Below are 20,911 nucleotides of genomic sequence, written 5' to 3'. Positions count from 1 at the left end.
ACTAATAAATAGTCTAGAGAAAAATAGCTATTGTCGTAGAAAGTTCTTACGAGAAATTACACTATTACAGGGAAGACCTAGTTCACACTTTTACTGTCTGTAACTGTTCTTTCAACGTACATTACCAAATAAACTTTGTAAAAACAAACCGACATACATTTAGAGCTCCTTTGGTAAAAAAAAAAGGGGGGAAATTTGAAGGATTAGATTTCTATGGGAAAAAAAATCATATATAGCCATTTGGAAACAAAGAAATGTCTTGTTTTAATTCCTTAGGAATGACTCAAAACACAGTAATTTTGGAGAATTTTCACTATCAGATCCAACCTCTTGGAAAAATACATTTACATCTATCTCCCTTCTGATTCCTGTTTTTCTTCCTACTCAATCTAAACGGTTGTTTATATAGTTTTTCTTTGTTTCTTTGATTCATAGGATTTGAGTTGATATGACACTCAAGTCCTATATATTTTTTTCTATCTTTGTGTTTTAAGAATCCTGAGCCCTTAACATTTTTCGGCTTTCTGCATATATACTCTACGTAGCACTGCATTGCATTCTCAGGGCCGGCTAAGGTCTTAGGCGGGTGGGGTAACCACTTAGGGGCCCAGCTGAAAGGGGGCCCAATCAAATTTATATTAGCTAGCAAAATGTTCGTGCGCTACAACATGTTTAAAAGAAACTTGCAAAATAGTAAAAAATACTCTATTGACCAATACTTGTTTTAAGATTATAGCTGGGCGTAAGTCCACTTAATGATTTTGTATTCGTGCTTGATTTTTTTCTTTAACACGGAGAATGGACAATTCCAAATTATAGCGATGAAAAGAAAAGGGGGGCTGTTGGGTACGCCACCGGCCGGAAACCATGACGCACCCCCCTCGTAGCCTGCCCGTCGGCCTTTGCGCCGCCTCGCCTGACGGAATTTGTTTGGCCAGACGCAACGACAGCAATGGCGACCGACCGTCTTAAGACCGGCCTCCTACCGCTGCGCAAGTGCAATCTCGTCGCCGGCCGGCCACATACATACTGATCATCCACATTGACATTATGCATGATCTGACCATGCCATGTAAAGCTAGCGGTCAGACATGCATGCACAATGCACTTTCTGGCTAGCGTGTCATGCAGTTGATATCCGAGAAGGAGAAGGATTAGGATTGGAACTCAACACCCACGACGAGATCGACCTCGAGTTCCCGCCTTTCTTTCTGCAGGGCAACGTCCCAAGTCCAATCGCGTGACAGAACCAACTCCCGTCGCGTCGCGTATATACTTTGCAAGACAAAATCAGCTCCAAAAGCATCCGTAACTGCTCATCCATCCCATCCTTCATCCTAGAAATAAAGGATGAAGAGTAAAAGTTAAGCTCCAGCAGATCATCTATCTCATCATCCATCTTCCATCTTTGGATGTCATCTATATTAGGAGAAAGAAACTCTATATTTAGATGTTCTCTCTCCAATCCTCCAAATAGATATAAATGATGCCATATATATATGATCTGTTAGAGTACAAATGTATATGAAGGATAAAAGTGTTTTAGATGATCATCCTGGATGACTAAATTTAGATAGGCTGCTGGGATGCTCTGAAACCAGCCTGATCGATGATCCTGCACTTGCGGACGTCGTCCCGCAGGTCTTGCAATCACGCACCGCACACTCGACGACATTCTGAATTTCTGTGCTCACAGATGACGTATGGAAATTTTAGCTGAATCATTACCCTTTTATATAATATGATAGTAGAGATATGCTCACGTGGTTTGATATTTACATATTTTGCAAAACTATCTAGATGATAATTATCAATTGGTTAAGGTTAATGGCTCTGGCATTTACTCGTTGGATTCTTTGCCCTATACAAAATTTAAATTTTCAAACTTAACACTAGAGTTACCATTAATTAATTGTAAGGTGTTTACTTTGTATTTATTATTAACTTGTTGAATTCTTTGCCGTAGCCAAAATTTGAATTTTAAATCTTAATATTATAGTTATTTAAACTTTAGTGTTAAGAGTTAATTTTAAGGTGTCCTTATCGTATTTATTATGTCCTTTAAATCACTAAGAACATAACAGTATGTCCTTTAAATCACTAAGAACATAACAGGAAAGTTTTAACAATAAATTAAATTATTTTTCATTGATTCGCTTTATTTTTAATTCGTTTCCTTTATTTTAGTTTTTCAATTTAGTTTCAATCTTATTTGTTGAATTTAGAACCCAGACTATACTGCAAGTACTGTATTGAAATTAATACTTGATACTTGGTTGATATTTATTTGTCCACTTTAAGATAAATAATTACATAATATATAATATATATATTACAATAGTAAAAAATATTTAGCCTAAAGACCTATGGCACCTAGTTGATATGTGGCCCTCGAAATTCCACAACCGTCCCCTGCATTTTGTACAATACCACAAAAAGGAAAGAAGAAGAACTACGAGAACGTGCCAAAAAAAAAAAAAGGAACAGAACCCCTGATGTCTTCGCGGCAGCGAAATGAACAAAAAGGAAAAAAAAGAGGAAGCGCGCGAAAAAAAGGTCGGTTGCATGCATTGCACCTTGAGGGGCACTTAGGTCGGTCTCGCACGCTTCTCTTGCGTCGCGTGCCAACAGCACGTACGGTGCACAAGCGCGCTCGCGCGCGGCGGCCGGAGATGTTGATCAGACGTAGCAGTCCAGGTAGCCGAGCCGGCGCCGCCGGCGGAACTCCAGCAGGCTGCCGTACGTGCGGTCGGCGATGCTCACGAACAGGGACTCGCCGCCGCCCTCGCCGTCGCCGGGGCTGAACGCCACGCCGGCGATCTCCCCGAACAGGTCGATCTCCTGCGCGGCGGCGTACCCGGCCGAGGCGTCGTACACGTGCACGAAGTCCGCCGGCTCCGAGACGGCCAGGAACCGGCCGTCCGGCGAGTACCGGAGCCCCCTCACGGCGCCGATCCGGCCCCCCAGCGCCGCCACCGACCGCGACAGGTTGCGCACGTCCCACAGCCTGCACGTCCTGTCCTGGTTGCCCGTGGCGACCACCCGGCCGTCCGGGTGCCACGCCGACGAGAACGAGTAGTCCAGGTGCCCCTTCAGCCTCGCGATTTCCTTCCAAAAACAACATATATACAAACAAACATGCATAACATTTTAGTCTTTTTTTGCTTTACTTTGCTACAGTTTAATTATTTATATAGAAAATTAAGATTCTGAAATTTACCTTGCCAGATTGTGAATCGGCGATCAGGCAGTTAGTGCTGTCACCAAGAACCGCGAGCAGCTTACCGTCAGGACTCACCGACGTATTCTGCAATGTCCAATTGGATCAATGATCACCAAGAACAATATATATACAAGAACATAACAGAACATTTCAATCCAGAGCACAGGATATATATCTACTCACATTGACCGACCATTGAAAGGGGAACTGGCTGATGAGGCTGTATCTCTCGGTGTCAAAGGTTCTGACAGTGCAGTCGTTGTTCGCAGCCATCACTCGTGTAGCGCCACTGAAATTGACGACGAGATCAAAAAAAAAAAAATTCAGTTACCAGTTAAGCCCGTTCTGAAAACCCAGATTCATGGGGGGTTTGCTTACTTAGGGTCTTGGTAGACGTCGACGGCGTTCATGATGGAATTGCTGTTCCCGGTCAGGTTCGTACAAAACGCCACTCCAGGTTGATCAACATACTACCCATGAGGTGAAGCTGTGAGCGACACTTACAACAGAAACATCAACAGAAATCTGCACATTCTACACTCTGCTCATACCTTGCAGATGAGCTCACCCTGGAATCCACCAGCTACCATGAGGTTGCCTTTTACCGCCATGGAACTGATTTGCACCCTCGACAATGGCCTCGCTCCCCGGACATTCTGAATTGCGGGTAGCGGTGCAGGTTAGAGAATGGTGTGAATCATGTTCCAAGTGCACGCAAAGCTGAGCAACAAACCTGGGTGGCAGTGAGTTGGCCTGCAACGTTGAGCACTTCCTTCCCTCTCTGGAGCAGGGGAGACCAGTGCATGACAGAGTAGTTCTGCATCAGGTAGACATCATGCTTGGAAGTAGCCCACAGCAGGTTCCTCAGCTGCAGATGTCCATAAGAGCATGGTCATAACATTTGGCAGAAAAAAAATCAACTGAATATAATGCAGATGGTACTAAAAGATGTGATCATGCAAAATCGATGGCACGTTTGTATGGTAAAAATGCAGCAGGCACTACCTAAAATGGTTACATGGCAGTAAATGTGATTTTTCCTTCAGTTCCTCTAATGTGCTGGTACATTATCACAGAACTACTAGAGATGTGCCAGAATGCATAGAAAACTAGAACAGTCACTCGCCAGTTTCTAGCATAGTATGTATTACAATTGCAGACATCTTCATGCTACTGCCTAACAAGTTATCCTTTATGTTCAGCAAGGAGATATGGTTTCTGTTTGTAGGAGGTTTAAGATTCTGAGAAGTGAGAAGCAATTGGTGGGAAGATAACTTCTCTGAATTTGGAAAAAAAAATGGGTTTTCAGCTTCTAGTTCATTTTCTACATTCTACAACAGATTTTTCAAAATATGTGTGTTATTTAAGAGAGCTTCTGACTTCTGAAGATTTTGTGAGAAACTGCGTCTCGCAGAAGATCCCCCAAACAAGACCATGGAGCTCTATCAATGGTACATGATAAAATGGAATGTTCATTGTTCATTTTTAATCAATATTCAGTACCATTTGGTTTCAATTAGCAAGCCCAATGTGAATTTCTACCATCAAGTTTTGGGCAAACATAGCTAGCCAGAAAGTTAAAAACACAACAGAATCAAAACCAAAACATGCAGTTAGACAACATACACCACACAAGCTGTAACAAGACAAGCAATCTATTCACACACCATAAACTATATAACAACAAATGATAGTGCATAATGATTTCTGAACTCTCATCCTTGCCTCCAACCTGCAAACAAAATTCAAGGTGACTTATTTAACAGCTTTTCCTATCATAAAGCATCCTATCATACCATATTCCACATGTGTATAATTGCGGCGTCTGCTGAGAATAGCCATCCACCTGAGAAGTAAGATATTGCATCTGCCCTAATATCATGGGTTTATTTGCTGGTATCAAAAACTATTAACCCCAGTTTAGCATATTCTGACTCAACTCATCATACGACCTGCAGTAAATATTATGTCTATATAAACAAAAATGCAGAAATGTACCAACAGTATACTTGATTAAATAGTATCTAATGATGCAAGCTGTGCACATTTAAATGATGATATGCATAACAATATGAAAATTTAAAGACTATTAGTTAATCATAGCAAACCAAAGAATAATGTAGATAAATATTACGTGCATAAGAACGGTAGATGTTGAAACCACATGGATGATTTTTTTAAAGCTTGTGTATCGTTTTTCTTTTCCTTTTTTTAGATAGAGAGGAAATCCTCTCCCTTTTCTATTACCAGAGTTGATTGTAGTTAAAAGTTAGACTGTTGGTAGCTAATTATCTCTTTCTTTCAGAAATTAATGCACAAAACAAAGGAGCACATTCATATGGTGCTAGGGGAACATCATAAAGTTATCATGGTTAATTCAAAAATTTCTGTAAAAGTAGACACCCAAATGCGCATCCCAGCTATCTTATGCATGCAACTATCTGAACGGTAAGCCAGAGGAAATCAGTACCTGAAAATGAACTATTGTTGACTTGACAAGTCTTGTATTCAAGTGAAAATCATAGAAAGTGTCTTTTCTCTCCACTTGTTTACATTCCTAAAGAAACAAATGAAGAAATCATATACTAGACAATCGAAAGCATTCGCGCAAGAAAAAGCATAATGTTTAAGCAGAAAATCAGAAGAGTCTCACCTTTGCTAGTCCGTCGCGCGGCATAGTAAGGTTCTCATAATTCTTGTATTGCCTCAGCCTCATCTTGCGATACTGATCCCTGCTATAATTCAATCTTTCCCATGGTATCCCTTGCATGTCTTTCCCTTCTTTATAGTCCAAGGCTGAAGTATCGTCCATCTGCTTGTTCTGAACTAAAAGGAACACCTGTTAGCTGTGGCTTATGCAGTATACCTGGTTGATAAAACAAATAAGAAAAAGAATATATCTTTTTGGGAGATAGAACTCTGTTTTTTTCTGGTGTGAGCAATTCTTTCTGATCTTTGCAAAAACTGGGATATTTTCTTTGTATAGTTGACACGGTGTGATTTTCTGTTCTAATTAAGTCTGTAAAGTTGTCTATTTTTTTTACTTTTGACCAGTCAAACCATATGTGATTAAGTAGTATAAATTATAATGAATATGCAATAAATTGAAATACCTTAAATTTCTATAATTTTGTACCAATTTTACATGAGAATACTCTTTGGTGCTTCACTTTGTTATTCTATCCCTATATTCTATGACAAGTTAGTTTCCCATCATTTTTTCATCTGGTGAGCCATCCTTATCTATACCATAGTATAGTAGAAAGGGATATAATTTTCCAACAAAGAAAGATCTCAGAAATCATTGAATTAAATCGTTTACTGTAGAGCAGCTACTGAACCACTACAAAAGCATCCCATAACTTCTCTTCATTATATAACTTCTAGCCAGGTGAATTTCGGTAGAAAAAGTCCAACATCCCATAACTAGCTTCCCTGTTTATGGTTTATATTTATACTAGTACTGCTACTTTTGTGATGAATATTAAAAATTTGTAAAAAGTATTACACAAGTTTTTGTGAATAGGTAAGGACGACTGTAGTTACCAGACATGGTTCTGATTGCACATATATTTTCCTGACACGTCCATGAATAACCAAAAATTGCACAAACCAAGGCCTGGTAGTGCAAACCCCATGTAAACAATTGGACAGGAAATTTCCCAGATTAAAATAATGCATATCTGTGACCATATGGGCAAAGAAAGCCGATTGTGACGTCACACCAACTAAAATGAACTGACTTTTTCTCTTAATTACTTTATTAGCTTTTAGCAGGGGCAGATCCAACCTAGGTTGGCAGGGCTCGAACCCCGCTACCCCGTTAAAGCTATTGGAGCTCCATGAAGACCCCACTAGAATTTTATGGCAATAGAATGAGAGGCTGAAACTCAATCTAATCTTTTGAGACCTCTTAATTTTGTTGACCAGATCCGTCGCTTTAGCATTATTCGGATGAACATATAGAAATATTACAACATACTGACAGCATGATAGGCAATAATTAATAATTTAAGCCCCAAATTAACAGGATGGAGAGAGTGTAACTAATCCGTACGACATACCCGGTGGGAGGCTGCGCCCGCGCTGCCGCCGTCGACGGCATCGCGGTCGCCGAACTCGAAGTAGTCGTAGTAGTCGTCGCCGCCGTCGCCGTCGCCTGAGAAGACGAACTCCAGGTCGTCGTGCAGGTCGTGCGCCATGGATGACGGTTTATATATATGCCTCTAGCTTCGATGCCCAGAAGGCCTGGATCAACGGACAAATTTACCCGGGATTCAACGAATCTGCAGGCGAAAAGAACACGAATAATATATATATCATCCAGACGAAAGAGATTCAGTATATCTGCTGGGATAAACTCGCCACAAAAAAAAAAAAAGCGAGATGAACCGCGAAGCAAGAACAGCACCCGAAGGAAAAAAAAAAGCGTAAAAACGAACGACAGGTCGCTCACCCGGAAGGAAATGGCTCTTCTCTCTTGTCGGAAGAACCTGCAGGCAGCAGCAGCGATCAGGTCTCGTGTAGAATGGATTTGCGGCGCCTACTATTACTGCTTGGGTTCACTGGAGGAGTGGTAGAATGGATCGAATGGAGAGCAGAGTAGATTGTATGGCGATTTGGGTTCAGAGGCCGGCTTAAGAGAGGAGGGTCCTTGGATTTTTCTTTTTCCTCCTCCAATGTTTATATAGTAGTATATAGTAGTGGGCGAGTGATTTAGAGGCAAGACGGCCTTGCCTCACCGCCGTTTCGTTGTAGGCCCAGACGCGCGTCGACCCGCTGCGTGACCACGATGGCTTGGGTAGCTATGTTTCCGTGATCGACATCCTCTCCCTTGCTCCCTCTCTGTTAGGAGGTGTGAATGAATATTTTTGGAGTTTTAAGGCTTTTTGGATGATGATTTGGTTACTATTTTTTTTTGGATTGCAGGAAAACGGGATAGGAAATTTGGAGAAAGTTTTTCTTTGTGCATGATTTCGTAGGAATTTGAACATTCATTAGGAGCTATTTTTTATTTTTCTTTAAGAAACCCAATGCAAATCGATGCACGAGACTTCGAATAATCAAAATCTAAACCTTTATCCAAGGAAAAATACTATATTTTATACTTAGTCAGTGAGATCATGTATTTTATCTATTCCTATGTTCCAAAGAACATATATGATGTTTTTATGTATTTTCAGTACTATGTTTTCTATATGCAATCATATTATTATTAGCCTTTTTTAATTCCTATGTTTTTTCATTCATGCATCCCAAAGAGCCTTAAAATTTATACCAAAATGTAATTGCTATTTTTATTATTCATAGCACTATTTTTTTCATCTATCACTTTCACATCTATTTTTTTATTTTCTAGAGAAGGTAATTTTACTCTGACCTCTGCATCAGATATATACAATATTTTTAAACTGAGAATTTAGCCACCGAACTATAAATCTAAAATTCACTTATATATAGAATTTAAACTCAAGACATTGGACTCTACCGTTCTATTCTCACTGCCCTCCCAACCCCCACTTATTTCTTACCCCCTCCATATTTTTTTATATGACACCATTAACTTTTAAGTCCACGTTTGACCATCCGTTTTATTAAAAAAATTATATAATTACTCTCTTCGTATTTTTTATTTTATGACGCCGTTGACTTTTAAATCCACGTTTGATCATTCGTCTTATTAAAAAAATATAATTATTAATTATTTTGTTATAATATGATTTATTATTATAGGAACTTTAAGTATGCATTATAATTTTACATATTGGGATATAAATTTTGAATAAGACGAATGGTCAAAACGTAATTCTAAAAGTCAACGGTGTCATACATGAGGGAGTATTAATTATTTTGTTATAATATGATTTATTATTATATGAATTTTAATTATGCATGGTAATTTTACATATTTAGATATAAATTTTGAATAAATTATGTATGGAGCATTTATTAAGAATATTAATAGTTTTTTTTGCTTTGTGCGGGTCGTCTTGTCGCGCTCGCAGGAGACGCCACGACGCCCGAAAAATGAATGATAAATCGGGGGGGCATGGGCCGGCCACCGTGGTACGCTGCCGACAAGGGACGGACGATGGCTAACCTTCCTCCACTCCACACACACGTGCCACCCCCTCCTCGCCCAGCCCAAACTCAATCACGTGGCACGGCTGTGCCCCACCCTGCATCCATTGCATCCAACCTCGTATATGTATATGATGTATACAGGCAGAAATACTCGTGGTTACAAAATATTATTGATATTTTATTAATATCATTTGTTTAGATTATTCTATAGTATCAGAAAAATACAAGGACTAATTTATAAAAAGACTATATAAAGTAATGGTATAGGCGTGTTTGGTTCGCGGTAAGTAGGATGTGATATGGTTACGTAATTTTAATGTTTGGCTGGATAGATGGAATGATTAACTTTTTTGTTTTGTTAGATGAGTATGGACGGGATTAGCATATTAAATTACTAACAAATAATAATATAAATTAATCATCGAGATCTTATCGTCATTAGTAAATTAACAACAAAATATATATGTATGATCACTAATTAATAATCATGTAAACTTGATAATTACTAATTAATGAAAAATAGGCTAATTATCACTAAATAATTTCTCATGGTCAATATAGTGAGTGTGGATGAGCACATTCATCCAATTTAGCCAGATGCACTTGTCCAAAATCTTCATAAAATATTATCTTTGTGTACCCAAAAACCAAACCGCCACTACCAGGTAGCTGGACATACCTAGATGGTAGCCATTTTTTATGTGTTTGGTTCATGTGTATATATACATGTATCTATATACTTATAAGCATAAGTTCAAATTTACATTTTACGTGGCACAACTTAAAATTAGAGTTGATTTAGGGTGTTTTTTAAACCTATGCTACACATATATATATATACATATATATATATATATATACATATATATATATACGTACATATAATAATGTTTATATAATTAATCTTCTAATCGTTAATAGACTCTTCCTTTGCAGCGAAACGGTAGTCCTGGTAACCAGCTGGGTTGAATCGGATTCGCGCGCGTCGCGATCGTCGATCGATCATTCCGGACGAATGCGATATGGCGCCCTCAGTAGCACGTACGAATCCAATTCTAACTACAGTATTAGCTCCGTCTCGTATTGAGTTTATTTTTTAACTTTTAAATACAATGACTCTTCATCTCATTTAAAACTTTTTTACGATTAATATTTTTATGTTTCTAGATAGGAAAATATGAATAGTATTTTATACGTGACTATTTTTTTAAAAAAAATTTGTATAATTTTTTTCAAATAAAACGAATGGTTAAATATTGAAAAAAAATCAAAAAATAAGTTATTATAAGATGGAGGTAGGAATAAATTTAATTTGGTCGGTTGGACCAGACTGCTCCTGTTTCAAATTCTTCCAATTAATGACTGAGACAGCAACTGCTTCTACGTGCATACGTGGTACTCCCTGCGTAAACATTTCTATGTTAAATACATATATTAAGATTTGACTTAGTTGCAACAATTAATGCGAAGACAGTTAATGTATAAATCGATTGATAGGGAAAGTAAATATTGTATTATAAATGTTTATACTGTATAACATGATTTAAATACTTAAAATATTTATATTTTTATAACTGAGGTAGTAATATGTGTTGTTTATATATTGTCGTTGAGAATATAACACTCCTACCCACTCAGTCCGAAACTAAAAAATTATTTTAATTAATTTTAGACAAACTAGTATTTAAGTAAAATAACACTTATCTTTGATGATGAAAAAAAATGTACTGCCATTGTTCTTTATAGGTGTAATAGTTATACATGTTTTTTATTTACTTTGATTTATTTCCTTCTAAGTTTCAAAGTAGTCACTCATTTAGAAATATTTTTTTTTCAAAATATGTTCGGTTTGCCTTTTTACACATTTTATAATGCAAATGCAAGTTATGGTTACAATATATTTAGTTATAAATCTAATCCCAACAAAAACCATAATTTTAGTAATTATATAAATAAAGTGGACAGTGAAACGTTAAAAGAGTCAACGTCGTTGTCAGTAACGGATGAAGTAGGTCATTAGGTGAAGTGCCGATATATATAGATAACCTTATATATGCGTGCTCAGTGCTGAATGCTGACAACTAAATTAATCCTGCGTTCCTTTTCTTCGACTCCAGATCGTCATGGTTGCCTGAGCATTGTTATCCGAAACAGTTTAGCGTAACTAACTCGCCAGATCATTAGGATTCGTGTCACTTATTTGTTCATCTGAAAGAGAAAAAAAATTAACCTGTCATTGTTTGCCCAGATCCTGTCTCGAAACCACGAATTAATTACTGCCTCCGTCCCATAATAATCTTATTTTTCGTTTTTATGTGTTCAACGTTTGACTATTTGTCTTATTTTAAATTTTTTGCGATTAATATTTTTATTGTTCCTAGATGATAAAATATAAATAGTACTTTATACTTAACTAATTTTTTTAAGTTTTTTATAAAATTTTTAAATAAAACGAGTGGTCAAACGTTGGAGATAGAAAAACAAAATAAAGTTATTATGGGACGGAGGTAGTAATTGTTTTCCCGGTTACTCGTGCCCATGTGCCGCCCCCATGTGTAAATTGGCTACGGTTTGGATAAAATTTGATCGCCCTCGACATCAAGCTGATGCTACAGATGGATCAACCACGACACACCGACCAGATCGATGCATGCACGAGATTATTTTTTCCCCCTCTTAAGTCTTAATTCAATTCCAGGCCTGATGGTGACACAGAAAGTGAAGGTTTACATGGTTAATACACGCATTCTTCTCTTTTTAAAATGTTTTTTTTTTGGATGGTTACAGACAATTCTTAACGGTGATATCATACCTATGGAACCTGGAGTTCTGAACACGTACTGCTAATCTACTCGAGTTCTTCAGACACGTGTGTGCAGGCAATGCAGCTTATGGCTGGAAATACCTCTCTTTTTTTTTCTTTCAGCTCGAGGTGTATGGGAAGAAAAGGGCCCTAAAAAGAACAGATTGAGATGGGAAAGTATCTGTTTCAGGAAATAAGATACATGGGAGAGAGATTTGTGCAGGCCATCATAGAAAATTGCAGTAGAGGGAGTTGCATGGTTGATTTCAATTCAGTTGTCAAATCCAAACCTGCGAGGAAGAGAATTTGAAACAGGGCACAGGAACCTCAGGTTTACAAATTTCAAGTGAAAGTATAGATGATTTCGTTCTAAATAAAGGCGGTATCTTAGTATCAGCGACCATTAGAAGAAAATTATATGTGTTGATTGTTTGGTTTTTCATGAAAAAAGTCAAATGATATATTTAAAAAAATTAATTTGTGAATAAATATTGGTAAAAAAAATCTCAAAATCAACTTCAATTTTAAAATTGAAAATTCAAATTTTAGCATATAAGCATAAGTTAAAGCGAGAAAATTGGGGTGATAAACTCAATATGTATCAATCACCTATAGAAAAGCAAAAAAAGGCAAACGTGTCTACAGACAAGATAGTTTGTAAACTAATGTTGTGCCTATCTATGACCTGATTATTTGGATCACTGCAGGCTGCAACATGGTCTGTTTAATTCATAAAAGAGTCTACGCTTTAAATTTATGTGAGTTGGTGTTGGCGCAAAATTTACACAAACACACTGGAGGGTCTGAGAGATTTACTCTAGTGCATATCCTTGAAGTATTCAGGATTCAAGATGTGTCAATCAATTTAGTCCTACAATTGACAAGAAAAATATAAATAAATCAATTAGATCAACTAGCCGGTCCACCTATGGGTTGATGACTATCGTTGCAACCAACCATTTGGCCTGTCAGCACTGTAATATGACAGTGAGCTATATTATCAATACGAAAACAATATACGTGAGAACTTGGAAGGATCATCGCCTGATAGTTAACAAAAATATGTGACATATTTAATCTAACTTATTAATAATAATCATGATATATCGGACTAAAGTGAGACCATATAAGATTATGATTTATAAAGATATATTAAACACTTAACAAATCAACATCAACTATCAATACAGTGAGCCTACAACCATTGGCTACGACCAAACCTAGCCAACATGAATTAGCTAAATTAATCTTGCTTATTAAGAATAATCTCAATATATCAAACCTAACCGATACAGTATAAAATTATGTGTAATAAGGATAGATAAAAGGGTTAGCAGATTCACCTGAGCTATGAATCTAACAAGTCGATAGTCTCTATTATATAATAATAATAATAATAATAATAATAATAATAATAATAATAATAATAATAATAATAATAATAACTTATCAGTTAGAACTTCGATGGAACAATGAACAAAGTGTATCAATTTAATATAACTATTTGATAACCATAATATAATAGAGATCAGAAGTAACCAACACAATACAAGATTAAAGATAGCAAGTGACCAAGTATTAAGACAATATAAATTGCACAAGGTAATAAGTAAATTAGAACAATTCAAGAGACGAAGTTAACTTAAATTGAACCAATAGAATAACTGATGATCATATAAGTTTGATTAGAATATTAAACTGAACCAAAAAAATATTTATCGAGCAGATATCATTCCAGAGTGATGGGAACTTAATCAAGCACCGCGGATCAAGCGATGCAGCCTAGCTTGAGGGTGCGCCCTTGTTGAAAACTATTACTAGTGTTAGTGATACATCGGAAATTATATATGTGTAATTGTTGCCTTTACATGGTCATTGAGTAATCATATTTATACCTTTGGAATTTTCTATAGTCCGATACGGTTACAACCAAGCGATCAACATTTTTTTTATCAACAGACAATGAATATATATAACTCAGATGAAGAAAACCAGACCAATCCACATTGTCGCCGCTAGGTCCAATCCACTCGGTCGTCGTTAGGGCAACAATAACCTTTGCTCCCGTCTTCGGCCAGATGGTGTCACCGCTGCCACTAGCAGCTCTTTCTACCCGTTTGTTGGCCGCGAAAGATAAATTTAACTTTTTTTTACAAGCTGATCAAATATGTATTTGAAGATTGAAAAGCTGATCAAATATGTATTTAAAGATTGAAATTGGGAGAGACAGAAGGAGATGCTAGTGGTGCCAGTTTTTTCGAGGGAGAGAGATCATCGAGTGGCCTACCGGGCCCACCTGTCGGCGTCTGTTACCTTTGTAACAGACGCTTCGAACCCTAGCCAGCTCTCTCCCACTCTCCCCAATCTCCGTATCGCCGCCGCCGCCGCATCCCCAACCTGGATGCTGGTCACGGCCACACCGCGAGAGAGGAGACCGGAGTGAGGGTGAGGCCGGGGTAGGGCACCACCAGCCAGCCCCATCTCTAGATCCGGCCAGGCCGCGACCCCGGCGATCCCCGGGCATGGCGTCCCGCCGGCTCATCGCCTCCTTCCTCCGGGCCGCGGCGCCGCCGCGCGCCCCGTCTGCGCCCGGGTATCTCTTCAGCCGCGCCACCGCCTACTCCTCGTCCGCACCCTACACCGGCCAGGTACACCTGTATGCGCCATGGATAACAGTGTCTCGAAGCTAATGGTGGTATTCCCAAGCGCGCTAGATATTTTCGCCTTAGTTCGTAGTATTTCAAACATAATAGGAATGGTTAGTCTTGTATGATTTTGTTGCTAGTTTGACTCACACAGCTGAATCATTGGTTGATACCAAAGGCTAGTTCGTAGAGATTTTTTTTTTTGGTTCAATTCACCTTGCGGAATATCGATATTACGCCTCGTTATATTTGCATAGATGCTGAGATCAAATTGCATCAATCGCTGAACCTCAGAATTTTGTCAAGATCAATTTTGTCTGTCTGTCCAGGGTTTCCCGCCTCCTGGGTCTGAACCTGCTTCCCGTCCGGGTTTGTTCGCCAGGGCCGGTGACACACGGCAACCTTCATACGGAGAACGTGTCATGGCGTCACAACAGCTGCGTCAAGACTACCGTGCTAGGACACAGGCTGATGTTCCCAGCACAAATTTTGGTGCGACAATGTGAGTAGGCAAATGCTCATATTACCTGTATTACATGTTCTGCTGATTGCTCATTCCACCTCATTCTAAATTGACATAAAGGTCCAGGATAGCTGGTGGTGAGAAATCCTCCTACTTCAGGACCCCATCACACATCTATGATGAATACAAACAATCTTTGGTGAACGGAAAGAGAGATTTAGTCCATATCTCGCTGAAGAGAAACAAGACCTTTGTGACTGTGACAGATGTTAGGGGAAACAAAAAGACCGGGGCCTCCGCCGGTTGTTTGGAGGACAGAAAAGGGCGGGCTCGTCTTTCTAAATATGCTGCTGAAGCGACTGCGGAACATGTCGGGCGAGCTGCCAGGAAGATGGGTTTAAAATCTGTCATCATGAAAGTGAAAGGAGCTGCATTTTTCACTAAGAAGAAGAAAGTGATCCTGGGCTTTAGAGAAGGTTTTCGGGGTGAAAGAGTAAGGGAACAATCTCCTGTCGTGTTCATCCATGATGTGACCCAGCTTCCACATAACGGATGCCGACTTCCCAAACAACGCCGGATCTAGGTCTCAATGATCTGGAATGAAACTGAGTTGAGAGGAGTTGAATCATTCAAGGTGATCTGGAAGCTCTTTTTAAGCTGCGTGATGTTCGTCTAGTTGACCTAAGGCAGATATGTATTGTTTCTCTTGGCTCTACTGCTTGAATTGGTTTCTGTATACCTTATGTTACTCAGTGAGTTTATCTGCAATATCGCCACTTTTTTTATCAAATTACAGATAGGAACTGAATTCCCAACCATTGTATGGTATGTTAAGACTCATGAGGAACATATGATCGATTCTCCTTCAATAAATAGGAAAGCCCTTACCACTTATGTTGCTACATTTTGGACCTGCCCCTTTTTTATATTGCCACGCAGCCTTTTACTTTTAGCAGGCATATGGTACCCCATGGCATTTAGTTCAGCTGCTTCATGTTTTTCTAAATGTTGAGCACTCTGCAGGAGTTAGTAGATTTGGATATTCCCTATGCTGTTGCCAATAGACTTATTTCCTCCACTGTTGTCAATCGTGTTTGTAGCATGCTCTTTGTTGAGTGAGATGAACGGGTGAAGTTAGGCAACCAGTCAAATTTAAAGATCCATTTCTTTACTGTTGTTGTAGTTATATGATTTGAACTTCTAGAGGTCTGAGTTAGGATACCATTTTAATGCTGGTAGACTTGCTGGTAATTGTTTTATGCAAGATAATGTTTTGTTGAATTAGAGTTTTTTTTTTTTTGAAAGTGGCCACTTGCCAATAGTACCTGTAGTCATGCTAGGTACAAAAGAAATAGATGGGACTGCATAAACATGATTTATTGCAATATCATCATATGGTCTTATAACCTGTATTGGTTGCAACCTGTATGATTTGATGGTAGAGATGTTTTACCTAATCCTTTTTCTGTACTCTGTAGCATCTGCTATACCTTACAAATATTCTATCTGAATGTTCATATTCCGACTTCCGTTGGATGTACATTTTCTACTATCTTTTTATGAGTTAAAAAGAACGTCTTGACTGTCCCCTCCATCGTGCTTCTTTGCTTCTGCATCTAGAATCTGGGCACAAGGGAGGGGTGCTGGCTGCTGAGGATACAGGAGTGCAAAGAACTTAAGGCAGCTAAGTAAAATAAATGAAATGTCAGTTGTTTAAGCACTGAGCCTAGGATCGTACTGTTTACCTTGGCACGCCATCATATAGTTTCAGCACCGATCTTGTTTGTAAGTGGCTAAGCCGATCTTCGCACTGCAGGTAGTTATTATTATTATTTCCTTGCAACAATTTGTGTTTTTCTTATTGTCTATTGATAGAACAAAATAAAACTGGACAAGAAGCAAAAAAAAATAAAAAAAGTGCCAAATTGTGTGAATTCTTCTTTTATGTCCTCCCTCATGATTGTATCAGCATCATTATCCAGGGAGCTCCTGTCATCCATGTCAACAGATGGATGGTTCAGTTTCCTCAGCACAGAAGCTCTCCCTTTCATCTACTCAACATTGTCTGATTTGTCTGCTCTCCATACTTCACTTGCATTGCTGTAAGTGTTAATTATCAGTCAGGGACTTCATGCCCAACATTTGAGATTTCTCTGTAGCTTAGTGGTCAGCACTGGAATTGTAATCTTGTCAAGCATGCCAATGCTGCCTGCAATTATCAGTTCAGTACCAAAAACATATTTCATTAAAATAACCAACCGATATAACAATGTGGTGTTATTAAAGCTTAATACCACAGTGCTAACTCGCAAAGCTCGTTGAATCAGAGAAATCTATACGTGAGTTAGCGAGGAAAAGAGGATATCATCTCTGATATATATATATATAAATTAAGGTTTTTGGTATGTTTGTGGCCATCAGTTAACCATGCATTTGCCTAACATGAGATGGATTATCTCATGGTCATTTGCCTTTTGCCGTCCACCTGGTGCACTATTGCTCTAACTTTGAGTTGTAGCTAGTAGCTTCAACCATCTGATAACATACCAGCTGTAGTTAAAGTCTTGATCATGGATGTCTTATCTTGTAATTAACTAGCATGTGTTACTATTACCATTATCAGTTCATATTTGCATCTGAATATCTGATACACCTGTTTCTATCTGTATCTGTTCCAGTAATTTGATAATGCTCGGTAACTTATGCCTCGTCGACTGTCATACCAGGAACAGTAAATTGACATCCTCGTAATTTTCTTCATCTACCTTTTTGTTGGGTAACATAGTATGGATGCGGATTCAATCACATTGCACCGTAACATTCTCGATGACATTCTGTCACTGACATGCGGGCCTCACGTGGGTTCAGACACATGTGGAGCCCACATATCAGTGATAAAATGTCACCGAGAATATCATAGTGCAATCTCACTTAATCCGGATCCACATAGCATATGGTTGGTGATTGCAGCGACATCCCACTGCCTAAACTCAGGCGAAGCAAACAGCAATGTGAGGTCGAACCTAGTTTGGCAGGCCCAATTTTACGGCCCATTCTTTTAAATGGGATGCTATTCCTGTTCAATTTATGGCTTAACCATTGCGAATGTCAGAATTTTGGGCTTGCTAAACAGGCACAGGCCACTAATCTCTACTAAAAGAAAATACAAGCCATCTGTATCTGCATGCCAGCCAACGGAAATTATAGTTGTAGTTTTACTTTCCGCTATCTTTCATTACCTAAGTTTTATTTTGGACCATGGTTAAATATATCTTTTTTATTTTGGATTAAGTAATTTTGGTATTATTAGAGCAGAGAATGCTAATACTTTACTTCCCAAAATATTGTATTGGGTTTATCTTTAAAATGTATTGGGCATAAAAATTACATCTTCTCTAAAAGAAACAAAAACTAAATAGTTTGTATTGGGCACATATATTGGGAATATAGATGGAAACCTATTGGGGACATGTTTTCTAGCTTAATTTTAAGATTCAGTTTTAGTAATCAATTTTAGATATCTCTTAAAGTTGCTCTTATAATTTTGGGCCACCTTGAATAATTTTCTTGATCACTTTAGATATCCTTAAACCCATCTTTTTATTTTGGACCGAGTAATTTTGCTATTGTTATAGTTTAGACCATCCGAATAATTTTTTTCGTTATCTGTTATCTCTTTTTTGACAAATATATCTGTTATCTCTTTTTTGACAAACATATGGAATGCGCATATATGGGAATTTATCGGTGTCCAGATCGAGTTGATGTGTCTGGAAAAAAAATCATCTAAGGTGGTCTAAATCGTAACAAGAGGTAACTTTAACTGATCCTAAGTGAAAAGATTTATTTAAATGTCCCTGATCCAAAACAAGAAGATATATTTAAGGATGGTTAGAACTGAAACTTAGGCGATAAAATATGATCTAAAGCTTAATTTACTCAAACAAATCTGTTAGAGTATAGGGTAGTTCGAGGAGGGTGGATTTTAGACTTTCGAGGGGACATCCACTCGTCGGCTTCTCGTCTATTGCATATTATCTAAATAATTATTAAAAAATATGAATTTATTTTAATATAGATTAATATGCGATATATCACTACACAAACATGTAAGTTAAAATATTACTTCTACAATTCATAACAAAAATAACAAATTAAACTATAAACAGTATACACATACTCACAATCATATATTTATTATTGTTGCTATGGACCTGTAGAGTTAAATTTTAACTTATATGTTTGTGTGGTGATATATCGCATATTAATCTATCTTCACAATTTTTTTCATATCTTTTTATAACTATTTGGTAGTAGACGAGGAGATGTTCCCTCGAGAGTTTAAAACAGTTTTCCGTTATTCGAGTCATATTAGAATGAGTCATATATTAGAATAAGATTGATTTATACGTACTTTTTTCATAACTGTGATCGTTCGTTATATATACGGCCTCTCTAAGACTCGATCCAATCGATATATTCGCATATTTTCTCTCTCCTCTGCTATCCGACAAAATCGATCTGCAGCGAAGTCGGCGATCGCCGCCCATGGCGACCCACGACGACGGCGACAATTATGCCGAGCTCCTCTGTGACGACGTGCTGGAGCTCATCTTCCTGCGCCTCGACTCGCCCGTCACCCTCGTCCGCGCCCCCTCCGCCTGCAAGCGATGGTGCAGCGCCGCCGCCGACGCCATCTTCCTCCGCCGCTTCCGCTCCCTCCACCGTCCAATCGTCCTCGGCCACTACTCGACCGGCCACCCGGCGTCGTTCGAATCCTATGTCAGCGAGGACGAGAAGCCGGTGCCCTTCTTCCTCCCGTCGCCGTCGCTCGCCGCCATTAGTGCGGGGAGTCACCTGGCACCTGACTTCCTCGGCTCCTACAGCGAGATCCTCGACAGCTGCGGCAGCCTCCTCCTGCTCCGGCCGCGGCGGTTCACCTTCGAAGGCATCGCCTCTACGAGCCCCTCACCCGCCGGCGCCGGGTAATCGACGACCCGCCGGAGCCGTGGGACTGGAAGTCCGAACACTACAGAGGCGGGGGCGCCTACCTCCTTGGCGGCGGCGGCGATGGCGAGGCCACTGCCAGCATGTCGAGCTTTAGGGTGGCGTGCACGTACTACGATCTGCGTGAAGGGTCCACGTCGCCGTGCTGTTGGTCTCGGGCAACAACGCCGGCGGCGGCGGCGACGGAAGCAATGGCTGGCGGTTCACGACGGTCGACGGGGGGGAGAGACTGCAGCAGAGCAACTTCGTGGGCCGCGTAAGCGGTTCGATCTACTGGATAACCACCACCGGCGAAGTGGTCGTCCTCGACGCGATCGCCGTGGAGGTGCCGAGCTTCATGTTCCCGGACATGGAGATGTGGAACTCTTCCCTGCGCAGAGACGTCGACCGGGTGTATGGCCACAGCAGAACGGTCCGCGTCGTCGACTGCGGCGGCGGCGGCGGCGAGGCGCGCATCGTCTGCCTCGCCGACCGCAGCATCGAGGTCTTCGCGAGGCCACACGGCGGCGCGGCGTGGGCGCCGGAGAAGAGCGTCCGGCTGCCGGAGGACACCCGACCTCTCGTGCCAGCAACTACGCATATGTATTACGAGTTCGCGTCCGGCAGTGCCACCATGGTCGCCGCCGGCCCAGGATTCGTGGTGTTCGCGCCGACCGTGTTTTGCAGGTGGCTGTTCCACATCGACC

General features: G+C 39.6%; 2 protein-coding genes across 4 annotated transcripts; one reads left to right on the top strand and one right to left on the bottom strand.

Annotated features, from left to right (window-relative positions):
- Positions 1-2,277: 2,277 nt before the first annotated feature.
- On the bottom strand, positions 2,278-7,910 carry LOC102706824 (uncharacterized WD repeat-containing protein C2A9.03). Of its 3 annotated transcripts, none has more exons than XM_006650080.3 (10): positions 7,680-7,910; positions 7,288-7,509; positions 5,877-6,044; positions 5,694-5,780; positions 3,957-4,091; positions 3,775-3,879; positions 3,602-3,693; positions 3,407-3,512; positions 3,221-3,307; positions 2,278-3,108 (listed from the first exon to the last, which is right to left on the bottom strand). In XM_006650080.3, the coding sequence occupies exons 2-10, from the start codon at positions 7,423-7,425 to the stop codon at positions 2,680-2,682; spliced, it is 1,347 nt and encodes a 448-aa protein (XP_006650143.1). In that variant the 5' UTR covers positions 7,426-7,509; positions 7,680-7,910; the 3' UTR covers positions 2,278-2,679. The 3 variants fall into 3 exon arrangements, with proteins under 3 accessions (XP_006650143.1, XP_015691204.1, XP_015691205.1); XM_015835718.2 differs by having other exon boundaries at positions 7,288-7,471; XM_015835719.1 differs by lacking the exon at positions 7,680-7,910 and having other exon boundaries at positions 5,877-6,049; positions 7,288-7,303.
- A 6,515-nt stretch (positions 7,911-14,425) lies between these two features.
- On the top strand, positions 14,426-16,120 carry LOC102699577 (probable ribosomal protein S11, mitochondrial). The gene is made up of 3 exons (XM_006651387.3): positions 14,426-14,758; positions 15,085-15,257; positions 15,339-16,120. The coding sequence occupies exons 1-3, from the start codon at positions 14,633-14,635 to the stop codon at positions 15,799-15,801; spliced, it is 762 nt and encodes a 253-aa protein (XP_006651450.1). The 5' UTR covers positions 14,426-14,632; the 3' UTR covers positions 15,802-16,120.
- The last annotated feature ends 4,791 nt before the right edge of the window (positions 16,121-20,911 follow it).

This window comes from Oryza brachyantha, chromosome 3 (genome assembly GCF_000231095.2).
Source record: "Oryza brachyantha chromosome 3, ObraRS2, whole genome shotgun sequence".
NCBI classification, from domain to species: Eukaryota; Viridiplantae; Streptophyta; class Magnoliopsida; order Poales; family Poaceae; genus Oryza; species Oryza brachyantha.
The sequence above is the reverse complement of the archived record's forward strand: the minus strand, read 5'-3'. Positions and strand labels throughout refer to the sequence as shown.

Bases quoted from the DNA above. Each gene is read 5' to 3' on its own strand.
- LOC102706824 (XM_006650080.3), bottom strand. From the start codon at position 7,425: ATGGCGCACGACCTGCACGACGACCTGGAGTTCGTCTTCTCAGGCGAC. The intron at 5,781-5,876 runs GTGAGACTCTTC...TTGTTTCTTTAG, and splicing joins CGCGCGACGGACTAGCAAAG to GAATGTAAACAAGTGGAGAG. The intron at 3,109-3,220 runs GTAAATTTCAGA...TGTTTTTGGAAG, and splicing joins CCGATTCACAATCTGGCAAG to GAAATCGCGAGGCTGAAGGG.
- LOC102699577 (XM_006651387.3), top strand. From the start codon at position 14,633: ATGGCGTCCCGCCGGCTCATCGCCTCCTTCCTCCGGGCCGCGGCGCCG. The intron at 14,759-15,084 runs GTACACCTGTAT...CTGTCTGTCCAG, and splicing joins CCGCACCCTACACCGGCCAG to GGTTTCCCGCCTCCTGGGTC. The intron at 15,258-15,338 runs GTGAGTAGGCAA...ATTGACATAAAG, and splicing joins ACAAATTTTGGTGCGACAAT to GTCCAGGATAGCTGGTGGTG.